General features: G+C 55.2%; 1 protein-coding gene across 1 annotated transcript in view; it reads right to left on the bottom strand.

Annotated features, from left to right (window-relative positions):
* J7T54_004252 (nonribosomal peptide synthase) overlaps positions 1 to 20,285 on the bottom strand; it is a gene marked incomplete at both ends in the record, with an annotated part of 45,726 nt that overhangs the window by 8,268 nt on the left and 17,173 nt on the right. The window contains 2 exons of the mRNA XM_051507921.1: positions 57 to 10,884; positions 10,936 to 20,261. Of these exons, the coding sequence (XP_051360975.1) occupies positions 57 to 10,884; positions 10,936 to 20,261 (20,154 nt within the window). The remainder of the gene's footprint in view (positions 1 to 56; positions 10,885 to 10,935; positions 20,262 to 20,285) is intronic.

The raw sequence follows: 20,285 nt of genomic DNA, 5'->3' as shown, positions 1-20,285 counted from the left end.
GCAAGGCACGAAGAGCGTAGGCACCATATACCTCGGAAGCTTAACGCTCAACGCACTCACCACGGCCGTCAGTGTCTTTTGCAGGTCCCTATGCAACGGCGTGAACATGTTGGTCCCCTGCGCCGAGCCACGCGTGGCCTTGTCGAAGCAGAAGTAGGTGGCCAAAGTGGTCCCCTTGTCGCCCTTGAATACATCAACAGCGACTTGGCTTACGCCAGGGAGTTGAGCGCCAATGTGGTGCTCAATCTCGCCGAGTTCAACTCGGAGCCCGCGGATCTTGACCTGCTTGTCCTTTCGGCTGGAGAACTCAATCGTGCCATCGGGGTTGTAGGTACACAAGTCACCAGACTTGTAGAACTTGGACCATGGCTTGAGACTCGTGCGAGGCGCCCATTTCGGAGGTGTCGGTACCAAGGCTTCGGCGGTGCGCTCGGGATCGGCCAGGTACTCTCTTAGGAGATTAGGACCCTGGATAACGACCTCTCCCAGGGTGCCGACAGGGGCCAGCTTCTGCGGATCGTTAGGGTCTACAATCCAGGCAAAGCCTCCCACTGGACGTCCGATGGTTAAGGGGCTATCTTCTATCGAGTTGAACTCGTGCATGATGGAGATGACACAAGTTTCGGAAGGCCCCCAGCCATTGAAAAGGCGGACGTGTCCGAACCAGTTCTCAAGCACATCGCGAGTGACGGCCTCGCCACCGAGACACAACAGCGTGACGTTCGGGACGCTTGCCGGTACGATAGTACGAGCAAAGGCAGGCGTCAGGAAGAGCCATGTAATGTTGGCTTCGTTGATGTACTCGGTCAAGTTGTTCATCCTCGTGTGGTCGGACGGCACACAGACGGTCGCACCCGTGATCAGGGGACCGACAATTTCGCCGACCGAGAAATCAAAGACGAAAGAAGCAAACTGCAGTAGATTGACTTCGGGTGCCAGGCCAAGGCGTTTGGCAAAGGCTGTCTGGGCGGTACAGACAGCCCCATGCTCCATAACCAGGCCCTTGGGTGTACCCGTCGATCCGGACGTGAACAGAACATAGATGGCATCCTCAGGACGCGCCTCAACATCCGGGGCGACATCTAAGGCAACATCATCGGCAAGCTGTTGGTCGAGGTGAGCGGAGACCTTGAGGACCTTGTCGACCAGCCTCGAGCAGAGCTCTAGGTTGTCCGCAGATGTGAGGGCGATAGTGGCGCCCGTTTGGTCGACAATCTGGCGCTGGCGTTGCTCCGGGTGCCCAGGGTCTAGGGGAACCCAGGCAGCACCGGCCTTGTTAATAGCCAGAATGGACACAATGTGCCAGATACTCTTCTCAAAGCACACCTGGACGAGGCCATGCTGCTTGACACCTTGGTCAATCAGGTGGTGAGCAAGGCGGTTCGAGGCCTTGTCGAGTTGGTCGTAGGTCATCACTCCATCATGAGCTCGGACAGCCATATCGTCAGGTCGGATGGCAACCTGCTGGGCAAAGAGGCCATGGAAAGTAGAGTCAATGAGCTCAGGGATCTCGGGGTTGAACTTGTAGGCCAGGTCAAGGTCCATGCTCGAGGCAACGTTGATATTTTTGAGGGGTGAAGCATCGTTTTCGATGAGCTGCTGCGTCACTTGGTCAAATTGAGCAGACAGAGCAGACATCTGCTCTTTGCAGAGGACATCTGAATCGTAGATCAGCTGTAGTTGCACGTGAGAGTCGGCAACCTGGCCCTGAACCACCAGTGGGTAGCTGAAGTAGCCCTCCATGGACTCGCCGGTCTCGCCATCGCCATCAGAGGCGGACGCATCTTCCGCAGGAAGAAGCCAAGCATCCTCCTCAGTCTCATTACCAACAGAAAACATCTGCTGGAAGGGTTGAATCACCAAAAGGGAGGAAAAGTCGGTGGCCTCCTGTACTTCAGGGCTGATACGGGCAATGTTTTGCATGCCAAACTGCTCAAAGGCAATCATATCCGAGGCCTGATCCTGTACGCCCTTGAGGAATGTGTGTATATCAGTCTCGGGATCAAGTCTGACCCTCACGGGCACCGTAGCGACCATGGGACCAGGCATGTCTGCGAGACCAACCACCGGGGCGTGGCGACCACTGATGGTCGTGCCAAACGTGACGTCGTCAGTATCGCTGTAGCGGCCGAGGACAATGGCCCACGTCGCCCTCAGAATCGTGGCCTTTGTGATGGAAGAGTCCGTGGTGCGGGGGAAGCTGATGGTCTTGTTCATCACACGCGTCCCGTTTCCGGACCGTACCTTGTTGGTGGGAGGGTAGGTGGCCTTCCTGGCGCCCTCGAGTTGGCTCGACCAGAAAGTCTTGGCCGTCTCGCGGTCTATGGACTGCACGAAACGGATGAAGCCAGAGTATGGCTGAAGATTAAACCCTTGCGTCCCCATGAACTCGGCATACAGTGTGCCAAGCAGCAGACGAAGCGTCCATCCGTCGTAGGTGGTGTGGTGCACCACCCATGTGAAGTAGTTGTCACCGCTGGGCTCTGTTATGAGAGCGTAGCGGTTCAGGAGAGATCCATATGTCATCTCCACTGTCTTGGCATACTTCATAAACTCGCGGTGATTGTCCGTATGTACGGTTTCCCAGTTAGTGTCCTCGTTAACGATGGCCTGCACGCACTGGCCGCCCACCATGACAATCCGAGTGCGTAGGTTGGGACACTTGATCACGGTACGCTCCCACGCAGCCTTGAACTGGTTGACATCGACATTAGCGGCTAGCTTGAAGCTATAGCGGGCAATGTATGATCCAGGCTGTGTGGTAGAGAGCGCCATGAGACCCTCCTGGAGAGAAGTGCATGGGTACGCATCGACCACGGATTGAGAGGGCTTCAGACCAGCCTCCTCACGAACTACCTTGTCAATGACCGACGCGGGCATGTTCAGCAGACCGAATGGCTCGATCTGCTGAGAGGAAGCATCGGCGACGTCGGTCTCGACTGTCCTCTCCGCCACGGCACACAGCCGCGAATCATCGAAAATATCCTTGGCGGCGACTTGCAAACCGTTCTCGCGAAGGGCGCTGACAAGCTGGATGGCTGCGATGGAATCGCCCCCGATGCGAAGGAAACTATCGTCGCGGCCAATCGACTCAGCGGGTATGTTGAGCAACTCAGCCCAGATGTGCTGGAGACGGGCTTCCGTGGGATTGGCAGGGCCTCGCTTCTCTCCATCAAGCAGGGCGTAGTTGTTCAGCTGGGCGTGTTCCAACTTGCCGGTCTCGGCGCGCAGCGTGTTCCTGTCCATTTTGGTTGATGTGATAAAGGGCATGAACTTGCAGGGGACGAAAAGTGTTGGGATCATATACCGCGGCAGGGACACGCTGAGCTTGCCTACAAGAGCAGACAGCTGGCGGTTTAGCTTGGCGTCGATCGGGAGGAACATGTCCTCATAGGTCGTGCTGCTGCTGGCGGTGCGGCTCTCATCAGAGTAACAGAAATATGCCACGAGATTTGTGCCTTTTTCTGCTCTGAACACGTCCACGGCCAGTTGCCGGATACCAGGCAGGTTGGACCGGACATGGTGCTCAACCTCACCTAATTCAACACGAAGGCCACGAATCTTGACCTGTGTGTCCTTGCGGCTGCTGAACTCGAGGAAGCCGTCTGCATTGTAGAAGCAGAGGTCGCCTGATTTGTAGAAGCGGTTCCAGTGGGAGTCGCTCGAGTTGGGTGCCCAGTCCGGCAGATCGTACACCGTCGTCTCGGCAGTCTTTTCAGGGTTGGCGAGATACTCGCGCAAGAGCGTGGGGCCTTGCAGGACCACTTCGCCGAGAGTACCGGTAGGCGCTAACTTGTGAGGATTGCCAGGCTCCACGACCCAACAGAAGGAGCCGACGGGCTGGCCGATTGTCAGGGGCGATTCGGCGGCACTCTTCCACTCGTGGAGGGTTGAGAAACAACAGGTTTCGGCAGGGCCCCAGCCGTTGACTAGACGCACAGATCCGAACCAAGTCTCAAAAACGTCCCTGGGCACGGCTTCGCCAGCAAACAACAGTAATTCCAGCGACGGAACCATGTCTGGCTTGAGGGTGCGAGCGAAGGCTGGGGTAAAGTATGACCAGGTGACCTTATTGTCACGGATGAAGTCCGTAAGACCATTCATGCGAATCGACTCTGAAGGGATGCTAAGAGTAGCACCATGAATCAAGGGGCCCACGATCTCACCGATAGATAGGTCGAAGACAAAGGCAGCGAACTGCAACATGTTCACCTCGGGCGTCAAGCGTAGTCGCCTGGCGATGGCTTTCTGACTCGTACAGACAGAGACATGCTCCATGACGAGGCCCTTTGGCGTGCCAGTGCTGCCGGAGGTGAAGAGAACGTAAGCAGCATCAGACGGCGACACCTTGGGGAGCTCCTTGCTTGGGGCCTCAAGGTTGTCCACGAACTCGGAGGTGATCTCGACAATTTGAGGCATGAGCTCACGGCATATCTGAGAGTTCTGGGGCGAGGTCAAGCCAAGCCTGGCTCCGGTTTGCGATGCAACCTGCTCCAATCGCTGACGAGGATGCGAGGGATCAAGAGGCACCCAAGTGCCGCCGGCTTTGTTGATCGCGAGGATGGACACAAAGTGCCATGCGGATTTCTCGAAGCACACGTGAACAAGATCACGGGGCTGTACGCTGTAGTCCGCGATCAGTACCGAAGCGAGTCGCTCAGCGGCGTCGTTGAAGTCCTTGTATGTGAGCTTGGCGTCCCAGGCGTTGATAGCGATACCATCAGCACGCAGTCTGGCCTGTTCGGCCACCATGTCATGGAAGGTCGAATTCACAATCTCGGGCACCTCGACATTGCTCTTCTTAGCCTGTTCAAAGTCCCAATCGCCAGCAACGGTGACGCTTCCGAGTTCACTCTCCGTCTGAAGAAGAAGTGAGTGGATGACATGCTCGGTCTGCTCCAGGATGGCGCTCATTTGTGGCTCAGCCACCAATGAGGAGTCGCAGGTCAAGTTCAGCGCAATCTTGTCATCGTAAATGATTGTCTGCATGACAAGAGGGTAGCTGAAGTAGCCCTCCAGGTTGCCTTCGGTAACATCAGAGTCGATGTCAGGGGCCAACAGCAGGGAGTCCGAGTCGCTTCCCATCTCAGCCATTCTCTGGAATGGTTGGACAACGAGCAAGCTGCTAAAATCACAGGCATCCTGTATCTCGGCGTCTAATTTCTGGATGTTTTGCAGACCATATTGCTCATAAGCAATCATTTCAGTGGCCTGTGACTGAATAGCATTCAAGAATGCAGCCACGTTTTGTTTACGATCGAGCTTGACACGCACAGGTATCGTGGCTACCACAGGGCCGGCAATTTCACCTAACCCTGGCACAGGAGCCTGTCGACCAGAGACCGACGTGCCAAAGGTGACATCGTCTGTGTCGCAATAGCGGGCCAGGACCATGGCCCAAGCCGCCCTGATTACCGAGGCCTTGGTGATAGACAGCTCAGGGGTGTCCGGAAGATCAATGATCTTGGTAATAATCTTCGTGGCCCTCGCGCCTTTGCCTTGCTTGGATGTTGACGGGAAGCTGCACTTTTTGGCATCCCGCAGCTGTCCAAGCCAGTACTGCTGGGCAGCCTCGCCGTCCATGTCGCGGGTGTATTTGATGAAGCGGTCGAAAGGCTGCAGGTTCATGCTGTACATCTCGGTGTAAGCATCAACGAGGGTGCCGAGAATGAGACGCTGTGCCCAACCATCGAAGACGGCGTGGTGAGCGGCAACAATGAAATGATGGACGTCAGAGTTAGGCTCCTTCACCAACGCATACCGGCTGAGGCGCGATGCCATTGTCATCTCAAACTGGTTCGCCCGTCGAATAACAGCTCCGAGGCTCAGACCGTCGGCTTCCTCCCAGGTCACGTCATCCTTGACAATGATCTGGATCGTTGTGTTGTTTGCGCGGAGGATGCGAACCCGAAGATTGCTGCAACGCCTGACGGTTTCCTCCCAAGCTGCCTTAAACTTGACAATGTCCACATTTCTTCCAAGCTTATAGACCCACTTGGAAATGTAGGAACCCGGTTGTTTGACTGCGAGGGCCATGAGACCTTCTTGCAAGGCTGTCACGGGCATGGCGTTCTCGATCACCTGGTCGTCTGACAAGCCACAGATGTCGCGGACAGACTGTGACAAAGCTACAGCCTTCAAGGCATCACTCAAAAGCTCGAATGGCCCCAAGTGCTCCTCGGAACCAGTGGCTTCGGTCTCGATAGCGGACTCGGCCACGGCAGATAGGCGAGGGTCATCAAAGATGTCCTTGACTGACAGTTGGATGCCGTGCTCGCGAGCGGCCGTGACCAGATAAATAGCGCTGATAGAGTCGCCGCCGATGCGAAGGAAGCTATCGTCAAGACCAATGCTGTCCTTGGGTAGATTTAGTATTTCGGCCCAGATGATCTGTAGACGCTCTTCCATCTCGGTCTCCGGAGGTCTCTTGTCAGCGTCGACTAGAGAGTATCCAGCTAATTCCTGCTGGGAGAGCTCGGCAGTCAGCTGCTTGAGTGTCTTTCTGTCAAGCTTGTGCGACGTGCCGAACGGCATGGAGCACATTGGAATAAAGACGGTGGGCACCATGTAACCAGGTAGGATAACCTGTAACCTGCCCACCATCTCGGTTACTTGTGCCTGTAGATCGGGCGTGAGCTCCATGAAGAGGTCGTCAGCCGTTGCGGACTGGCGCGTCTCGTCATTGTAGCAGAAAAAAGCCACCAGGGTCGCTCCGGCGTCCGACGATTTCAACACATCGACAGCGACCTGACGGACTCCTGGCAAGTTCTCGTGGAGGTGGTATTCGACTTCACCCAACTCGACCCGGAGACCACGGATCTTGATCTGTGTATCCTTGCGAGACAGGTATTCAATGGTACCATCTGGGTTGTATGAGCAAAGATCGCCCGAGAGATACATGCGATCCCAGCCCTCCTCGTTCCGTCGCGGTGCCCATTCAGGTGGTGCAATCACCGCAGCACGAGTCTTTTCCTCGTCACCAAGATACTCCCTCATCAAGGTAGGGCCTTGAATGACAATCTCGCCAATGGTGCCCACGGGGGCCAGACGCATCGGATTCTTGAGATCCACGATCCAACACTGAGCACCCAAGGGACGACCAATGTTGGCGGGCGAGTCGTTCTTTGACTGGTACTCCCAAAGAGCGGAGCACACAGTTGTCTCGCCAGGACCCCAAGCATTAACCAGTCGAACCTTGCCGAACCAGTTATCGAGGAGATCCTGGGCACTGGCCTCGCCACCGACAACCATAAACTCGACCTGCGGCATGTCCTCCGGGCGCAGGGTGCGCGCAAAGGCAGGTGTGAAGAAGAGCCAATTGATATTGTTGGCGTTGACATAGTCGACTAGACCATTCATACGGGTATCTTCCGAGGGAACGTGGATGGAGGCACCCAGCATCATGGAGCCGATGGTGTCGCTGACGCTCATGTCGAATACATAAGACGCAAATTGGAGCATGCGAACCGACGGAGTCATACGGAGCCTCTTCCACATGGCAACCTGGCTGGTCACGAGAGAACGATGCTCGATGATGTATCCTTTCGGCACACCCGTGCTACCAGAAGTAAACAGAATGTGGGAAGCAGTCCGTGGTGATATGTCTTTGACAGGACCGCTCAGACTCGTAGTTGTGTCTTGGGATAGTTCCTCGTCGAGCGCAGGGGTCACCTGGATCACGGTGTCGATGAACTCGGAGCAGGCTTGCTGGTATCTAGGCGAAGTGAGAACGACCTTGGCATCAGTGCATTCAACGATGTAAGCTTGGCGAGACTGAGGGTGTGAGGGCTCCAAAGGCACCCAGGTTGCGCCAGCTTTGCCAATGGCTAGCAGGGAGACTGTGTGCCAAGCGGACTTTTCCATACACACCAAAATGCGGTCCTCCTTGTGCACGTTGAGTGCTTTGACAAGGTAGTGACTGAGGCGGTTGGCAGTGGTGTTGAGATCAGCGTACGTGAAAAGCTTATCCCAGCCATTGACAGCAACAGCGTCGGGCTGAGAGGCCGCGTGGTCTTCAAAGAGCTCATGCCAGCAGCGGTTGATGACTTCGGGCGCCTCGCCTTGCCACTCGATAGCTTTCTGGAGATCCCACTCAGACGCGACGGATAGATCCGCCAGAGGCTTGTTGTTTTCCGGAACAAGTTCCTGAATGACGTGGTCGAAATGTTGACATAGGGCTTCGAGGCGCGCGGCGGGGATGACAGCCTCATCGTAAGTGATACCCAAGGTTGTCTCATTCTCTGACACGTAAGACTGGATGACAAGGGGATAGTTGAAGTAGCCCTCAAAATTGTTGTCGCCAGACTCTTCCTTCTCGACAGGGAGCAGGACCGCATCAGGGCTGTCACTCATGGCGGCGACAGGGGAAAAGGGCTGGACCACGAGCAGGCTGCTAAAGTTACAAGCCTCTTGCGTCTCTGAGCTGATCTTTGCAATGTTGTGCAGGCCAAACTGCTCATATGCAATACTTTCGGTGGCCTTGTTCTGCACACTTTGTAGGAACTCAGGGATGGTACTCTCCTCGAAACGAACACGGACAGGTACTGTCGCGATGGCGGCACCAGGCATGTCGCTCAAGCCCGGGACAGGCGCTTGGCGACCGGACATGGTCATACCAAACGTCACATCATCTACATCGCAGTAGCGAGCCAGGATAATGGCCCACGCAGCGCGGACAATAGTAGCCTTTGTAATGGACGCATCTGCTGACTTAGGGAACACAATGTGCCTGTGGACTGTACGCGTTATGCTCTTGGCTGGCCTCATGGTTGGAGGGAAAGTAGCTTGAGTTGCGCCCGCCAGTTGCGTGTTCCAGAACTCGCGAGCAGCCGCCTCGTTCATTTCGCGTGTGTATTTGACAAAGTTGGCGTAGGGATAGAGGGGTGTCATAGGAGTCCCGAGATAGGCAGACATCAGCGTCCTGACCACAAGGCTCATGGTCCATCCATCATAGATGGTGTGATGCATAGCCAGCATGAAATACTGCTTGCCCTTGTCTTGGACGATGGCGTATCTTGCGAGACGCGAGCCATACACCATCGGGGTAGAGCTAACTTCATCTTGGAATGACTTAATGCTCAGGCCGTGGTTAGGCTCCCACGCGTCGTCGTTGCCAACAAGAACCTGTAGAGTGGTCCCCTGGAAGGTGACAATTCTTGTACGGAGGTTCGTGCAGAGCTCGACGGTACGCTCCCATGCAGCGCGGAAGCGAGCAAGGTCCACCGTATCAGCAATGCGGAACATGACCTGCGCAGTGTATGAGCCTGATTGTTTGACGGCGAGCGCCATGAGGCCCTCTTGGAGTGCGGTGGCAGGGAATGCGTCGTCAATGACCTGGTTGTCCTGGAATTCGCATTGCTTTCTGATGCGCGCCAGGACCTCCTCCTTGGACACGTGCAGCATGCTGAAGGGAGGCGCTTCGTACGTCCTGACAGCGCCAGCACCCGTAGCCTTGATAGCCATGCTGGAAAGACGGGGGTTGGCAAAGATCTCGGCAACACTGAGACTGATGTTTCCCTTCTGAGCCAGGGAAACGAGCCGAATAGCAGACATGGAGTCGCCACCAATCTGCAGGAAGTTGTCATTCTTGCTGATGCTCCCGGGCTCAACCTTGATCACCTGGGCCCATAGATCGCGCAATTTGAATTCCATCTCCGTGGTAGGCTCTATTCGCTCGTCGTTCGACAATGAAAACAGTGAGAGCTGTTCTTGCGTCAGGCTGGCGGCGAGCTGACGAAGAATAGCCCTGTCAAGCTTGAGTGAAGTGTTGAAAGGCATTTTGCGCAATGGTAGGAGCAGCGACGGTACCATGTAGGTAGGTAGGACATTCTCGAGGTCCTCAATCAGGCTACCAAAGATCTTTTTGAGATTTTTACTCATCGGGATCGTGTTTTCGGGCACCTGGACTTCACCCGTCTCGCCTTCTTCGACAGGCACATTGAAGCTCACAAAGCCCACAAGTATGTCCCGACCGCCAATGTTGACCACGTCGGCGGCAGCGTATTCGGTGTTGGCTAGTGAGAGCTGGATGTTGTACTCGATTTCACCAAGCTCGATACGGTACCCGCGAAGCTTGACTTGGGTGTCGCGACGGCCAAGATATTCGACGGTGCCGTCGGCGTTGTAACGCGCAAGATCACCCGACTTGTGGAACTTGACAGGGCTTTCAGCCTCGACAGCAGGAAGGAAATCAACATTGCGGATAAAGGAGGCGTTGGTCCTCTCCGGATCATTGAGATAGCCGCGAGCCATGTTCCTCTGGATAAGGATCTCGCCAACGCATCCAATGGGCGTCAGCTTGTTGTAGTCATCCGTCTCCACGATCCACATGTTCCCCGTGAATGCCGTTCCGACGTTGGTCGGTTGCTCGTTTCGTGACTTGTACTCATGCGACCCGATAAAGATCGACACCTCAGAAGGACCGTAGGCGTTGATGACTCGCGCCCGAGGTTGCCATGTCTGGAGAGCATCTTTTGTCGGGGCCTCACCCACCAACAAAAGCATGTCGATAGTGGGAACATCGGTCGGGTCAATTGTTTTGAGGAATGACCCGGTAAGCATCGCCGTGTTCACGTTGGCCTCGAGAATGAAGCCGGTGAGGCCCTCGAGTCGTTGCTGGTCGGTAGGTGTGCATATGGTACCGCCAAAGACTAAGGTTTCGAGCATCTCGGATAAGCTCACGTCGAAGACATAGCTCGAGAATTGCAGCACACGGCTGGAAGGCCTCATGTGGTAGGCGCGTCCATAGCCAAGGACACTGCCGCAAAGAGCGGAATGTTCGACAACAATGGCCTTTGGCTTACCCGTGGAGCCGGATGTGAAGAGAACATAGGCCGCGTTGGACGATACGACCTTGTCTGGCAGCTGGGCGACCTCGTCTGTTGTCTGAGCAATGCGTGAGATTAGATTCGAGTCTAGTACCATAAGATGAGATACCAGATCGGTACATTTCTCGGCTGTAGTGGAAGAGACAAGCAAGAATTCTGCCTTGGTCTCGGCAACGATCTGTTGCCGACGACCCTTGGGGTGCGAGGGGTCGAGGGGGACAAAGATGCCACCGGCTTTGAGGATGGCAAGCATCGCCACTATCGTCCACCTGCTCTTTTCAAAACAGTAGGGAACCATAGTCTCGACCTTGACACCCATCTGCGCAAGGTAGATAGCCAACTGAGTGGACAGCCGATCAAGCTCAGCATAGTTGAAAGACCCTTCGGTGGAGAAGACAGCCTGGTGGTGAGGTTGCTCGGCAGCTTTCTTCGAAATCAGATCATGGATACAAGCGTCAACAACTTCTGGCGTATGCCTGTTGAAGCTCATGGCGCGCTCCAGATCCCAGGGACCAGCCACGGTGACAGAATTGAGCGGCTGATCTGTCTGGGCGGTGAGTTGCGAGACTACGTGGTTAAATTGGTGACCAAGTGCATCTATTTGCGCCTCGGTGATGACGTCGGTTTGGTAAGAGCACAAGAGTTCGACTCCCTCGTCATAGACCAGTGCGTCGATAACGAGGGGATACGTAAAGTATCCCTCAAGTGAGGACTCGATGGACAGCTCTTCAATATCCGACGTCAGGACAGCGTCCGAGTTGACATCGGTGTCCAGCTTCTGCATAGGCTGAATGACGAGCAACGAGGAAAAATCGCAGACCTCCCTCGCTGTGTCACTGATTTGCATGATGCGCCTGACACCAAACTGCTCGTAAGGAATCATGTCGGACGCTTGTTTCTGGACAGCCTCGAGGAAGCTCCAGACAGTCTTGGTCTGGTCTAAGCGAACACGAACAGGGACCGTGGCGACAGCCGGACCAACGACGGTCTCAAGCCCGGGAACAGGAGCTTGTCGACCGGAGACTGTAGTGCCAAATGTCACATCGTCTTGGTCTGCGTAGCGTCCAAGCAGAATGGCCCAAGCAGCGCGGATGACGGAAGCCTTAGTGATAGGGCTGTTGCCACGCTTCGGGAAGTTGATGTCGCGTCGCAGGATGCCGACCTTTTTCTCCCCTTGACCGGGCACTGGGTTGGCAGGAGGGAAGGTCGCCTGTTTAGCGCCCTCGAGCTGGGCGGCCCAGAACTCGCGAGCGGCGTCCTGATCCTGGTTGACGACATACTTGATGAAGGAGGCATATGGCTGTAGTTCAATGGTTTCCTCACCGGCATAGGCGCTCTCGAGGGTCGACATGTTGACAACCAACGAGAAACCATCAGACACAGCGTGATGGAGAACAAGGACGAAGTAGTACTCGCCAGACTGGTCGTGGAAGAGAGCATATCTGCACAGAGGGGTGCCATAACGCATCTCGAGGCTCTCCGTCTTTTTCAGGTAAGATTTGACGTCCATACGCTCGGTGGCTTCCCACCTAAAGTCAGGCTTGAGGAGGACTTGATAAAAAGAGCCGCCAACGTCCACAATGCGGGTGCGCAAGTTGCCACAGATCTCGACAGTGCGCTTCCAAGACTCTTTGAATCGAGAAGGCTCAATGTTTGAGCCTAGCTTGTAAACGTGCTTGCCAATGTACGAGCCGGGGTCCTTGACAGCCAGCGCCATCAAGCCTTCCTGGACAGACGTGCACGGGTAAGCGTCCTCAATTTGCTGTCCAGGCTCAAGCTTGCACTGTTTGCGGACTTCATCACCCACGACGAGCTTGCGGTGCTCGTCGGCAACAAGCTCGAAAGGAGAGACTTGAAAGTGCTCATAGTCTTTGCCCGTAGCTTTGGTCGCGACAGCCGAGAGGCGGGGGTCGCTGAAGATGTCTTGCACGGAGATGGCAAGACCTTGCTTGCGGCCCTCTGAGGCAAGTGACATTGCGGTAATGGAATCTCCGCCGAGACCCATGAAGCTGTCGTCGCGACCAATGGACTCAGTGGGTAGTTGGAGGATCTTGGACCAAAGTATTTGCATCTGCTCCTCAGCCTTTGTTTCGGGGGCACGCTTCTTGTCGCTGATGAGAGCATATTGGTGCAGCTCTTCTTTGGAGAGCGTCTTGATATGCTGTCCCAAAGCTTTCCGATCGAGCTTGGCAGATGTGTTGAAGGGCATGTAGTTACACGGGATAAAGAGGGACGGAACCATGTAGCTTGGCAGGGCAATCTTCAGCTCACCCACCATCGCAGCCAACTGACCTTCGAGTTCCGGGGTGATTGATCCAAACATATCCTTCATGGCGGGATCAAGGTCAGCTCCAGCACTCCTGTTGTCCTCGTTGAAGGAGAAGTAAGTGACTAGGTTAGTGCCGGTCTCGTTGCGTAGCACGTCGACAACGACAGTCGCGACCCCAGGCAGGGTGCGTAGAACATTGTGTTCAACTTCACCGAGCTCGACACGCAGACCTCGGATCTTGACCTGGGTATCTTTGCGGCTGGTATATTCCAGCGTGCCGTCGGCGTTGAAGAAGCACAGATCGCCTGAGCGGTAGAAACGACGGAAACCCCATTCGTCTTGTCGAGGCGCCCAGGCAGGGAGGTCGTTCTTGTAGAAATCGGCCGTCTTGTCTGGTGCGGCGAGGTACTCGCGGGATGTCGTTGGGCCCTGGATCACGACTTCTCCAATTGTGCCGATAGGCGCCAGCTTGTGGTAGTCGTCGGGGTCAACGATGTATAGATAGCTGCCGATGGGTTTACCGATCGTGCTGGGTGATTCGTGAGACGATCTGTACTCGTGCAGCGATGAGAAGATACAGGTCTCAGCAGGGCCCCATCCATTGAAGAATCGAACCTTTCCAAACCAGCTGTCGAACACATCACGAGATACGGCCTCGCCGGCTAGCACGAGAGTCTGAACGCATGGTACTTCTGTTGGCTTGATCGTTCTTGCAAGTGCCGGCGTGAGTATGAGGGTATTGATCTTGTGGTCACGAATGAAGCCACGAATGTTGTTGCTGCGCACCTCGTCTGCCGGGACGAACAACGTGGCGCCTGTTGTCAGTGCTGGGAACATCTCCACAATCGACATGTCAAAGACATTGGAGGCGAATTGCAGGAAAGTCGAGTTGGCGTCGCAGCCGAGCCTCGGAATGATGTTGGCCATAGCTGTGCACAGGTTACGATGCTCCATCACGAAGCCCTTGGGTAGACCGGTAGAACCAGACGTGAACAGAATGTAAGCCACGTCCTCAGGGGTGACAGCCGTCTCCGGGTTCTCCCTAGCCCGGTTCAAGTCGCCGACGAGGGATGCATTGACAACAACCACATTTGGAATCAGCTTCTCACAGGCGGCCGCGTGCAGGTGAGAGGACAAGGCCACTTTGGCTTGGGTCTGGGACGTAATCTGTTCCTTGCGGTGCTGAGGGTGGCTCGGGTCGATTGGGGACCACGCGGCTCCGGCTTTGTTGACGGCGAGCAATGCAACGATATACCAGGCAGATTTCTCAAAGAGAAGATGCACGATATCGCCCACCTTGACGTTGTGCTTGTTGACGAGGTAATTTGCGAGTCGGTTGGCGGCATTGTTGAGCTGTCTGTAGGTCAACTGGGCATCCCAGCCGTGGACAGCAATGGTTTCAGGGCGCTCTTCTGCTTGACGAGCCACGAAATTGTGAATACAGTCTTCGACAATGGTGGGATCGCTGCCGCGGTACTGCATGGCCCGTTCGACATCATAGTCAGATGTCAAGACCAGGTCGCGCAATGGCGTGTTGTCCTGGTTCAGCAGACTGTTGACAATCTTCTCATATTGATGGGCCATGGCCTGCATTTGTGGCTCCTTGAGAGTCGAAGCATCCCAGATGAGGAACAGTTCGAGCATGTCGTCTGCGAGCGCTCCCTGCATGACCAATGGGTAGGAGAAGAAGCCTTGCATCGATTCTTCGATGGAGCTGCTATCAGATCGCCCAGGTAGCAGCAGATCATTATCAGTGCTGCTGCTGAGTCCCATCTGCTGCAGTGGTTGAATGACCATCAGAGAAGTGAAGTCACACGCTTCCTTGCAATCCGGTCCAAGTCTTGCAATGTTCTGCAGGCCAAGTTGCTCGTGAGCAATCATGGCCGAGGTTCGATTCTGAACGTCCTGGAGGAAGCTGTTGACAGTCTGGTCGGGGTTTAAGCGCATGCGGATAGGGATTGTCGCAATCATGGCGCCAGGCATGGCTCCCAGGCCGGGCACAGGTGCGTTACGCCCAGATACCGTGGCGCCAAAGGTGACATCGTCAGTATCGCTGTACTTGGCTAGGACAATGGCCCAGGCAGCGCGGAGGATCGATGCCTTTGTGATCGAGGTGCCCGTGGACTCTGGCAGCTGGATCATCTTGGTCAGGTAGCGTGTGGCGCCATGCTTGGCTGCGTTGCGACGAGGAGGGAATGAACTTCGCTGGGCCCCCCGAAGCTGCTGCTTCCAGTAGTCGCCAGCCTTCTCCAGATCGATCTTGGTGGTGTAGGAAATGAAGCCCGAATAAGGCCGCAATGGTGGAAGCTCGGCATCACCATACACCTGGTACACGGTTTCAAGAACGATGCGCATGCTCCATCCATCGAACACGGTGTGGTGACTGAGCCAGAGGAAAGAATGGCTCCCATCCTCTTCAAATCCTATGCTAAAGCGATTGAGCCGTGTCGCAAACGTCATGCGGGCGCTGCTTGCGTCCGCAAGCAGCTCATCAAGAGATTTGCGTTCGCTGTTGTCTTCCCAAATGAAGTCGCTCGCGATCACAGCTTGGACTGGCACGTCGTCCATCTCAACAATGCGTGTGCGGAGGTTGGCACAAAGCTCGACAGTGCGCTCCCAGGCGGCCTTGAAGCGCTCAATGTCGACAACCGGGTTGAGGCGGAAGGCATGTTTGGCGATGTATGAACCAGGCTGTTTGACTGCCAAGGCGATCAACCCGGTCTGGAGAGGCGCACATGGGTAGGCATCCTCGACGTACTGGTTGCCGTCCAAATCGCAGAGAGCGGTGATCTCATTCTTGATGTCTTCGGGATCGCCCTCGAGTAGCTCAAACGGACCAACGTCGTAGGATGGGCCGTCCTTAGCATTGGTGGCCGAAGCAGCCATAGATGACAAACGAGCGTCTTCGAATATGTCGGCGACCGTTATACCGATGCCAGCGCTCTGCGCGGCGGAGACAAGCTTGATAGCGGTGATCGAGTCACCACCAATTTGTAGGAAGCTGTCACTCTTGCCGATCCCCTCTTCAGGAATATTCAGGACTTGGGCCCAGACCTTTCGGAGGGCAAATTCCATGTCAGTTGTTGGCTCAACCTTTTGGCGGCTGACGCCTGCGTAGGTAGCAAGCTCCTCGGACGAAAGCCCCTGGGCAGTCTCGCGAAGCAGTTTGCGATCCATCTTCATCGCGCTCACAAAAGGCATGGCACTAACGGGCAGGAATAAATTGGGCACCATGAACGCAGGGATGATGCTCCTGAGCTCCTCGGAGACTGCCATGATGGTTTGCTGCATGTCACCGTCCAGGGTGATGAAAAATTCATCGCCCTCGACATTCTTGTCGGCGAAACTGATGAAGGCAGTCAGGATCTCGCGTGATTCAGAACGTAAAACGTCGACAGCCACATGCTCGACAGCTTCGGACACTCTCTTGATAGCATACTCGATCTCGCCAGGTTCCATGCGCTGACCGCGAATCTTGACTTGCGTGTCCTTTCTCCCAAGGTACTCGAGGGTGCCGCCAGGCTGAAAGCGAACTAGATCGCCCGTCTTGTAGAAACGGGACGACGGGGAAGTAGGGAGCCAGTCGACCTTCTCGAGGAACAATTGTGCTGTGAGTTCCTCATTGTTGGCGTAGCCACGTGCGATAGCATAACCTTGTACGACAAGCTCGCCCACGCAGCCGACGGGTGCGATGCGGTTGTGATTGTCAGGTTCAACGACCCACGTAGCGTTGTTGGCACCGCAACCAATCGTTCCAGGGGCCTCGGTTTTTGATTGGAAGTCGTGTGTGCAGCAGTAGATACATGCTTCAGCTGGTCCGTAACCGTTGATGAGCTCCACGTGGTCAAACCACATGGCCAAGGTCTCCTTGGTGGGAGCCTCGCCACCAACAATCAGCTTCTTCAGTCCAGGGACATTAGCTGGGGGGATGGTTCGTGCGAACGATGGCGTCAACATGGCTGTGTTGACCTTGGCCTTGTTCATAAAGTCAACAGTACCCTGAAGACGCTCGGTCTCATTGGGCACACAGACTGTGCCTCCGTGAACGAGCGTGCTGAAGATCTCACCCAAGCTGACGTCGAAAATATAGTTGGAGAATTGCAGCACGCGAGAGGAGGCATCCAGCCTATATGTTTTGCCGTGACCCATGACGCTGCTGGAGCTAAGGGCTTGGTGCTCCATGACCACTCCCTTGGGTTTGCCGGTGGAACCGGAAGTGAAGAGAATGTAAGCAGCAGAATCGGAACCAACGTGTGGCAGAGTTGAGGCTGAGCTGTTGAACGAAGTAAAAGATTCGGCACTGAGCTCGATGACATTGTCCACCAGGCCCTTGCAAGACTCCGCGGTTGACGGTGATGCGATCATAAAATCAGCCCCTATCTCGTAGGCGAGGTCCTGACGACGGCCAATTGGGTGTTCGGGATCGAGGGGGACGAAGGCGCCACCAGCCTTCATGATGGCGATCATGGCGACGATGGCCCAGGCAGACTTCTCGTAGCAGATGGGGACAGCCATCTCAACTTCCAAGCCAAGACTGACCAAGTGCGCAGCGAGTTGTGAGGAATATTGATCTAGCTCGGCAAAGGTGAGTGTTGTCTCTGTAGAGAAAATGGCCTCATGGTCAGGTGAAGTCGCAGCCTTGTCAGCGATGAGTTCATGGCTCAGAGAATCCACCAGAGTGGGATCTTGGTTCCATGCCATGGCTTGCTCCAAGTCCCAAGGACCAGAAACTGAGATGTCTCGAACAGACGCACTGCCTCCCGTAACAAGCTGGTTGATGACATGGCTCAGCTGGTGTGAAATAGCTTCGAGACGAGCTTCCTCGACAACATTGGCATGGTAGCTGTAGTACAAGTCAACGTGGTCATCAGCGACTTGTGCCTGTACCACAAGGGGATACGAGAAATAGCCTTCAAGAGCCTCGAGGATTTTATACTTGTTCTCATGGGGAGCTGTGACAATAGACTCGTTGTTCTCTTCGAAGAACTGTTGAGCGGGCTGGATTAGCAATAGACTGGAAAAGTCGCATGCTTCCTTGGCCTCTGGTGAGAGCTTTGAGATGTTTTGTAGGCCAAACTGCTCGAATTGGACCATGTCGAGGGCCTGTGTCTGGATCCCCTGAAGGTAAGACTCGACCGACTGCTGCCCGTCTAGTTGAACACGAACAGGGACTGTGGCGAGCACAGGGCCAGGAATTGTCTCCATGCCTGGCACAGGAGCTTGACGGCCCGACACGGTAGCACCAAACGTAATATCGTCGGTATCAGAGTGGCGAGCGAGCACAAGAGCCCAAGCCGCTCTGATAACAGAGGCCTTGGTCACAGAGGACTTCTCAGACTCAGGGAAGGCGATCGTCTTGCGAAGCAGTTTGTTCTCGTTGGTGGCATTGTTGTGGACTGTAGGAGGGAATGAAGCCCTCTTGGCGTCCTCAAGCTGTGTCCTCCAGTAGCTGCTGGCCTCGTCGTGGTCAATGCTGGTGACAAACTTGATGAAGCTGGTGAAAGGACGCAGAGTCGGCATTTCCATCTCTTGGTACGCCGATGTCAGAGCATCAAGGACAATGCGAATGCACCAGCCGTCAAAGGTGGCATGGTGCACAGTCCACACCAGGAACGTGGTCTCATCATCTTCTTGGACAAGCGCAAAGAGGCTGAGAGGAGTTCCATACCCCATTTTGATCTCGGACGAGGCTTGGACAGCGGTGCTGAGGTCCAGACCGGTTGTATCCTCCCATTCCACCTTGCCGTTCAGGGTAACCTGGTACGAAGTACCGTCGATTGAGATGATCCTGGTACGCAGATTGGTACACTTTTGTACAGTGACCTCCCAAGCAGCTTTGAAGCGGCCAATATCAATGTGAGGCAAAACCTGAAACACTTGCTTGGCAACGTAGGATCCAGGCTGCTTGACCGAGAGGGCGAGAAGTCCTTCCTGTAACTTGGTGCAAGGGTAGATATCCTCGATGACATCGTCACCCTGAAGCATGCATTGCTTACGGGCTTCAACCTGGATGATATTGAGCTGTTCTTGAGGAAGCAGGCTGAAGGGTTCCACCTCATAGGACTCGTTCTCATCTGTCGAAGTGGCTGCGGCAGCCATGGACGAAAGGCGAGGGTCTTGGAAAATAATATCAACACTCAGGACAATTCCCTTCTCGTGAGCCGCAGAGACGAGCCGGATGGCGCTGATGGAGTCGCCGCCGGCACGCAAAAAGTTGTCGCTACGGCCGATATCCTCAGCCTTGATGTTCAGCACCTGCGCCCACAGGTCGCGCAGTTTCAACTCGAGGTCTGTGGCTGGAGGCTCAGATGCACCGCCCTCAGGAGAGAATTTGAGCTTGTCCTTTGTAGGTGCAGCATGGGCAATGGTGCAAAGTTGGCGACGATTGATCTTTCCCGATGTCGACCTTGCGGGCGTGCCTTCGAAGATGAGATATATGCCAGGCATCATGTACGCTGCCAAGGACATGCCCAATGAGTTATCAAGGTTAGAGATGAGTTTCCGCATCTCATCAGTCACGTCCTCGGCCAACTTGACTTCAGGAGCCTCTGAGCTGGGTCCACTAGTGTACCAGAGCAGTGCAGCCATAACATCGTCACCACTCTCAGTTTTGACGATGTCGGTAATGGCTGCCATGTTTTCGGGGAGAAACCGTTCGATACGAGACTCAATCTCACCAAGCTCGATACGCTGGCCATGTAACTTCACTTGTGAATCCTTGCGGCCCATGTAGTCGAAGGTGCCGTCGTCGTTCCGGCGGACCAAGTCACCGGTGCAGTACGCTTTGCGAGGCATGTCGCCTGGCAACCAGTCGACGTCGTGTAGCCAGGCAGCGTTGGCGCTCTCATCGGCGCTGATGTAACCGCGGGCGAGTAGAGGGCCTTGGATCATGAGCTCGCCGATACAACCCACCGGCACGAGCTCACGTGGGTCCTCTGGGTCAACCACCCAGAAGGCAGAAGACAATGGGGTACCGATATTGCTAGGCTTTCCAACTTGGCCGACATTTGGACGCCAAGCACAGATGGAAGCCTCCGCGGGGCCATAGAGACCGTGTAGTTCTGCATGATCCTGCCAAAGGTCAATGACCTTCTTTGTGACAACCTCGCCGCCAAGACCGAGCTTTTTCATGGACGGTGTCTCAATCGGGTTGATAAGGCTGGCCACTGTGGGGGTCAAGAAGGCCCAGT

The sequence above is a fragment of the Emericellopsis cladophorae genome (genome assembly GCF_022114955.1).
Source record: "Emericellopsis cladophorae strain MUM 19.33 chromosome Unknown NODE_37_length_229796_cov_116_624128, whole genome shotgun sequence".
Lineage (NCBI taxonomy): Eukaryota > Fungi > Ascomycota > Sordariomycetes > Hypocreales > Bionectriaceae > Emericellopsis > Emericellopsis cladophorae.
The sequence above is the reverse complement of the archived record's forward strand: the minus strand, read 5'-3'. Positions and strand labels throughout refer to the sequence as shown.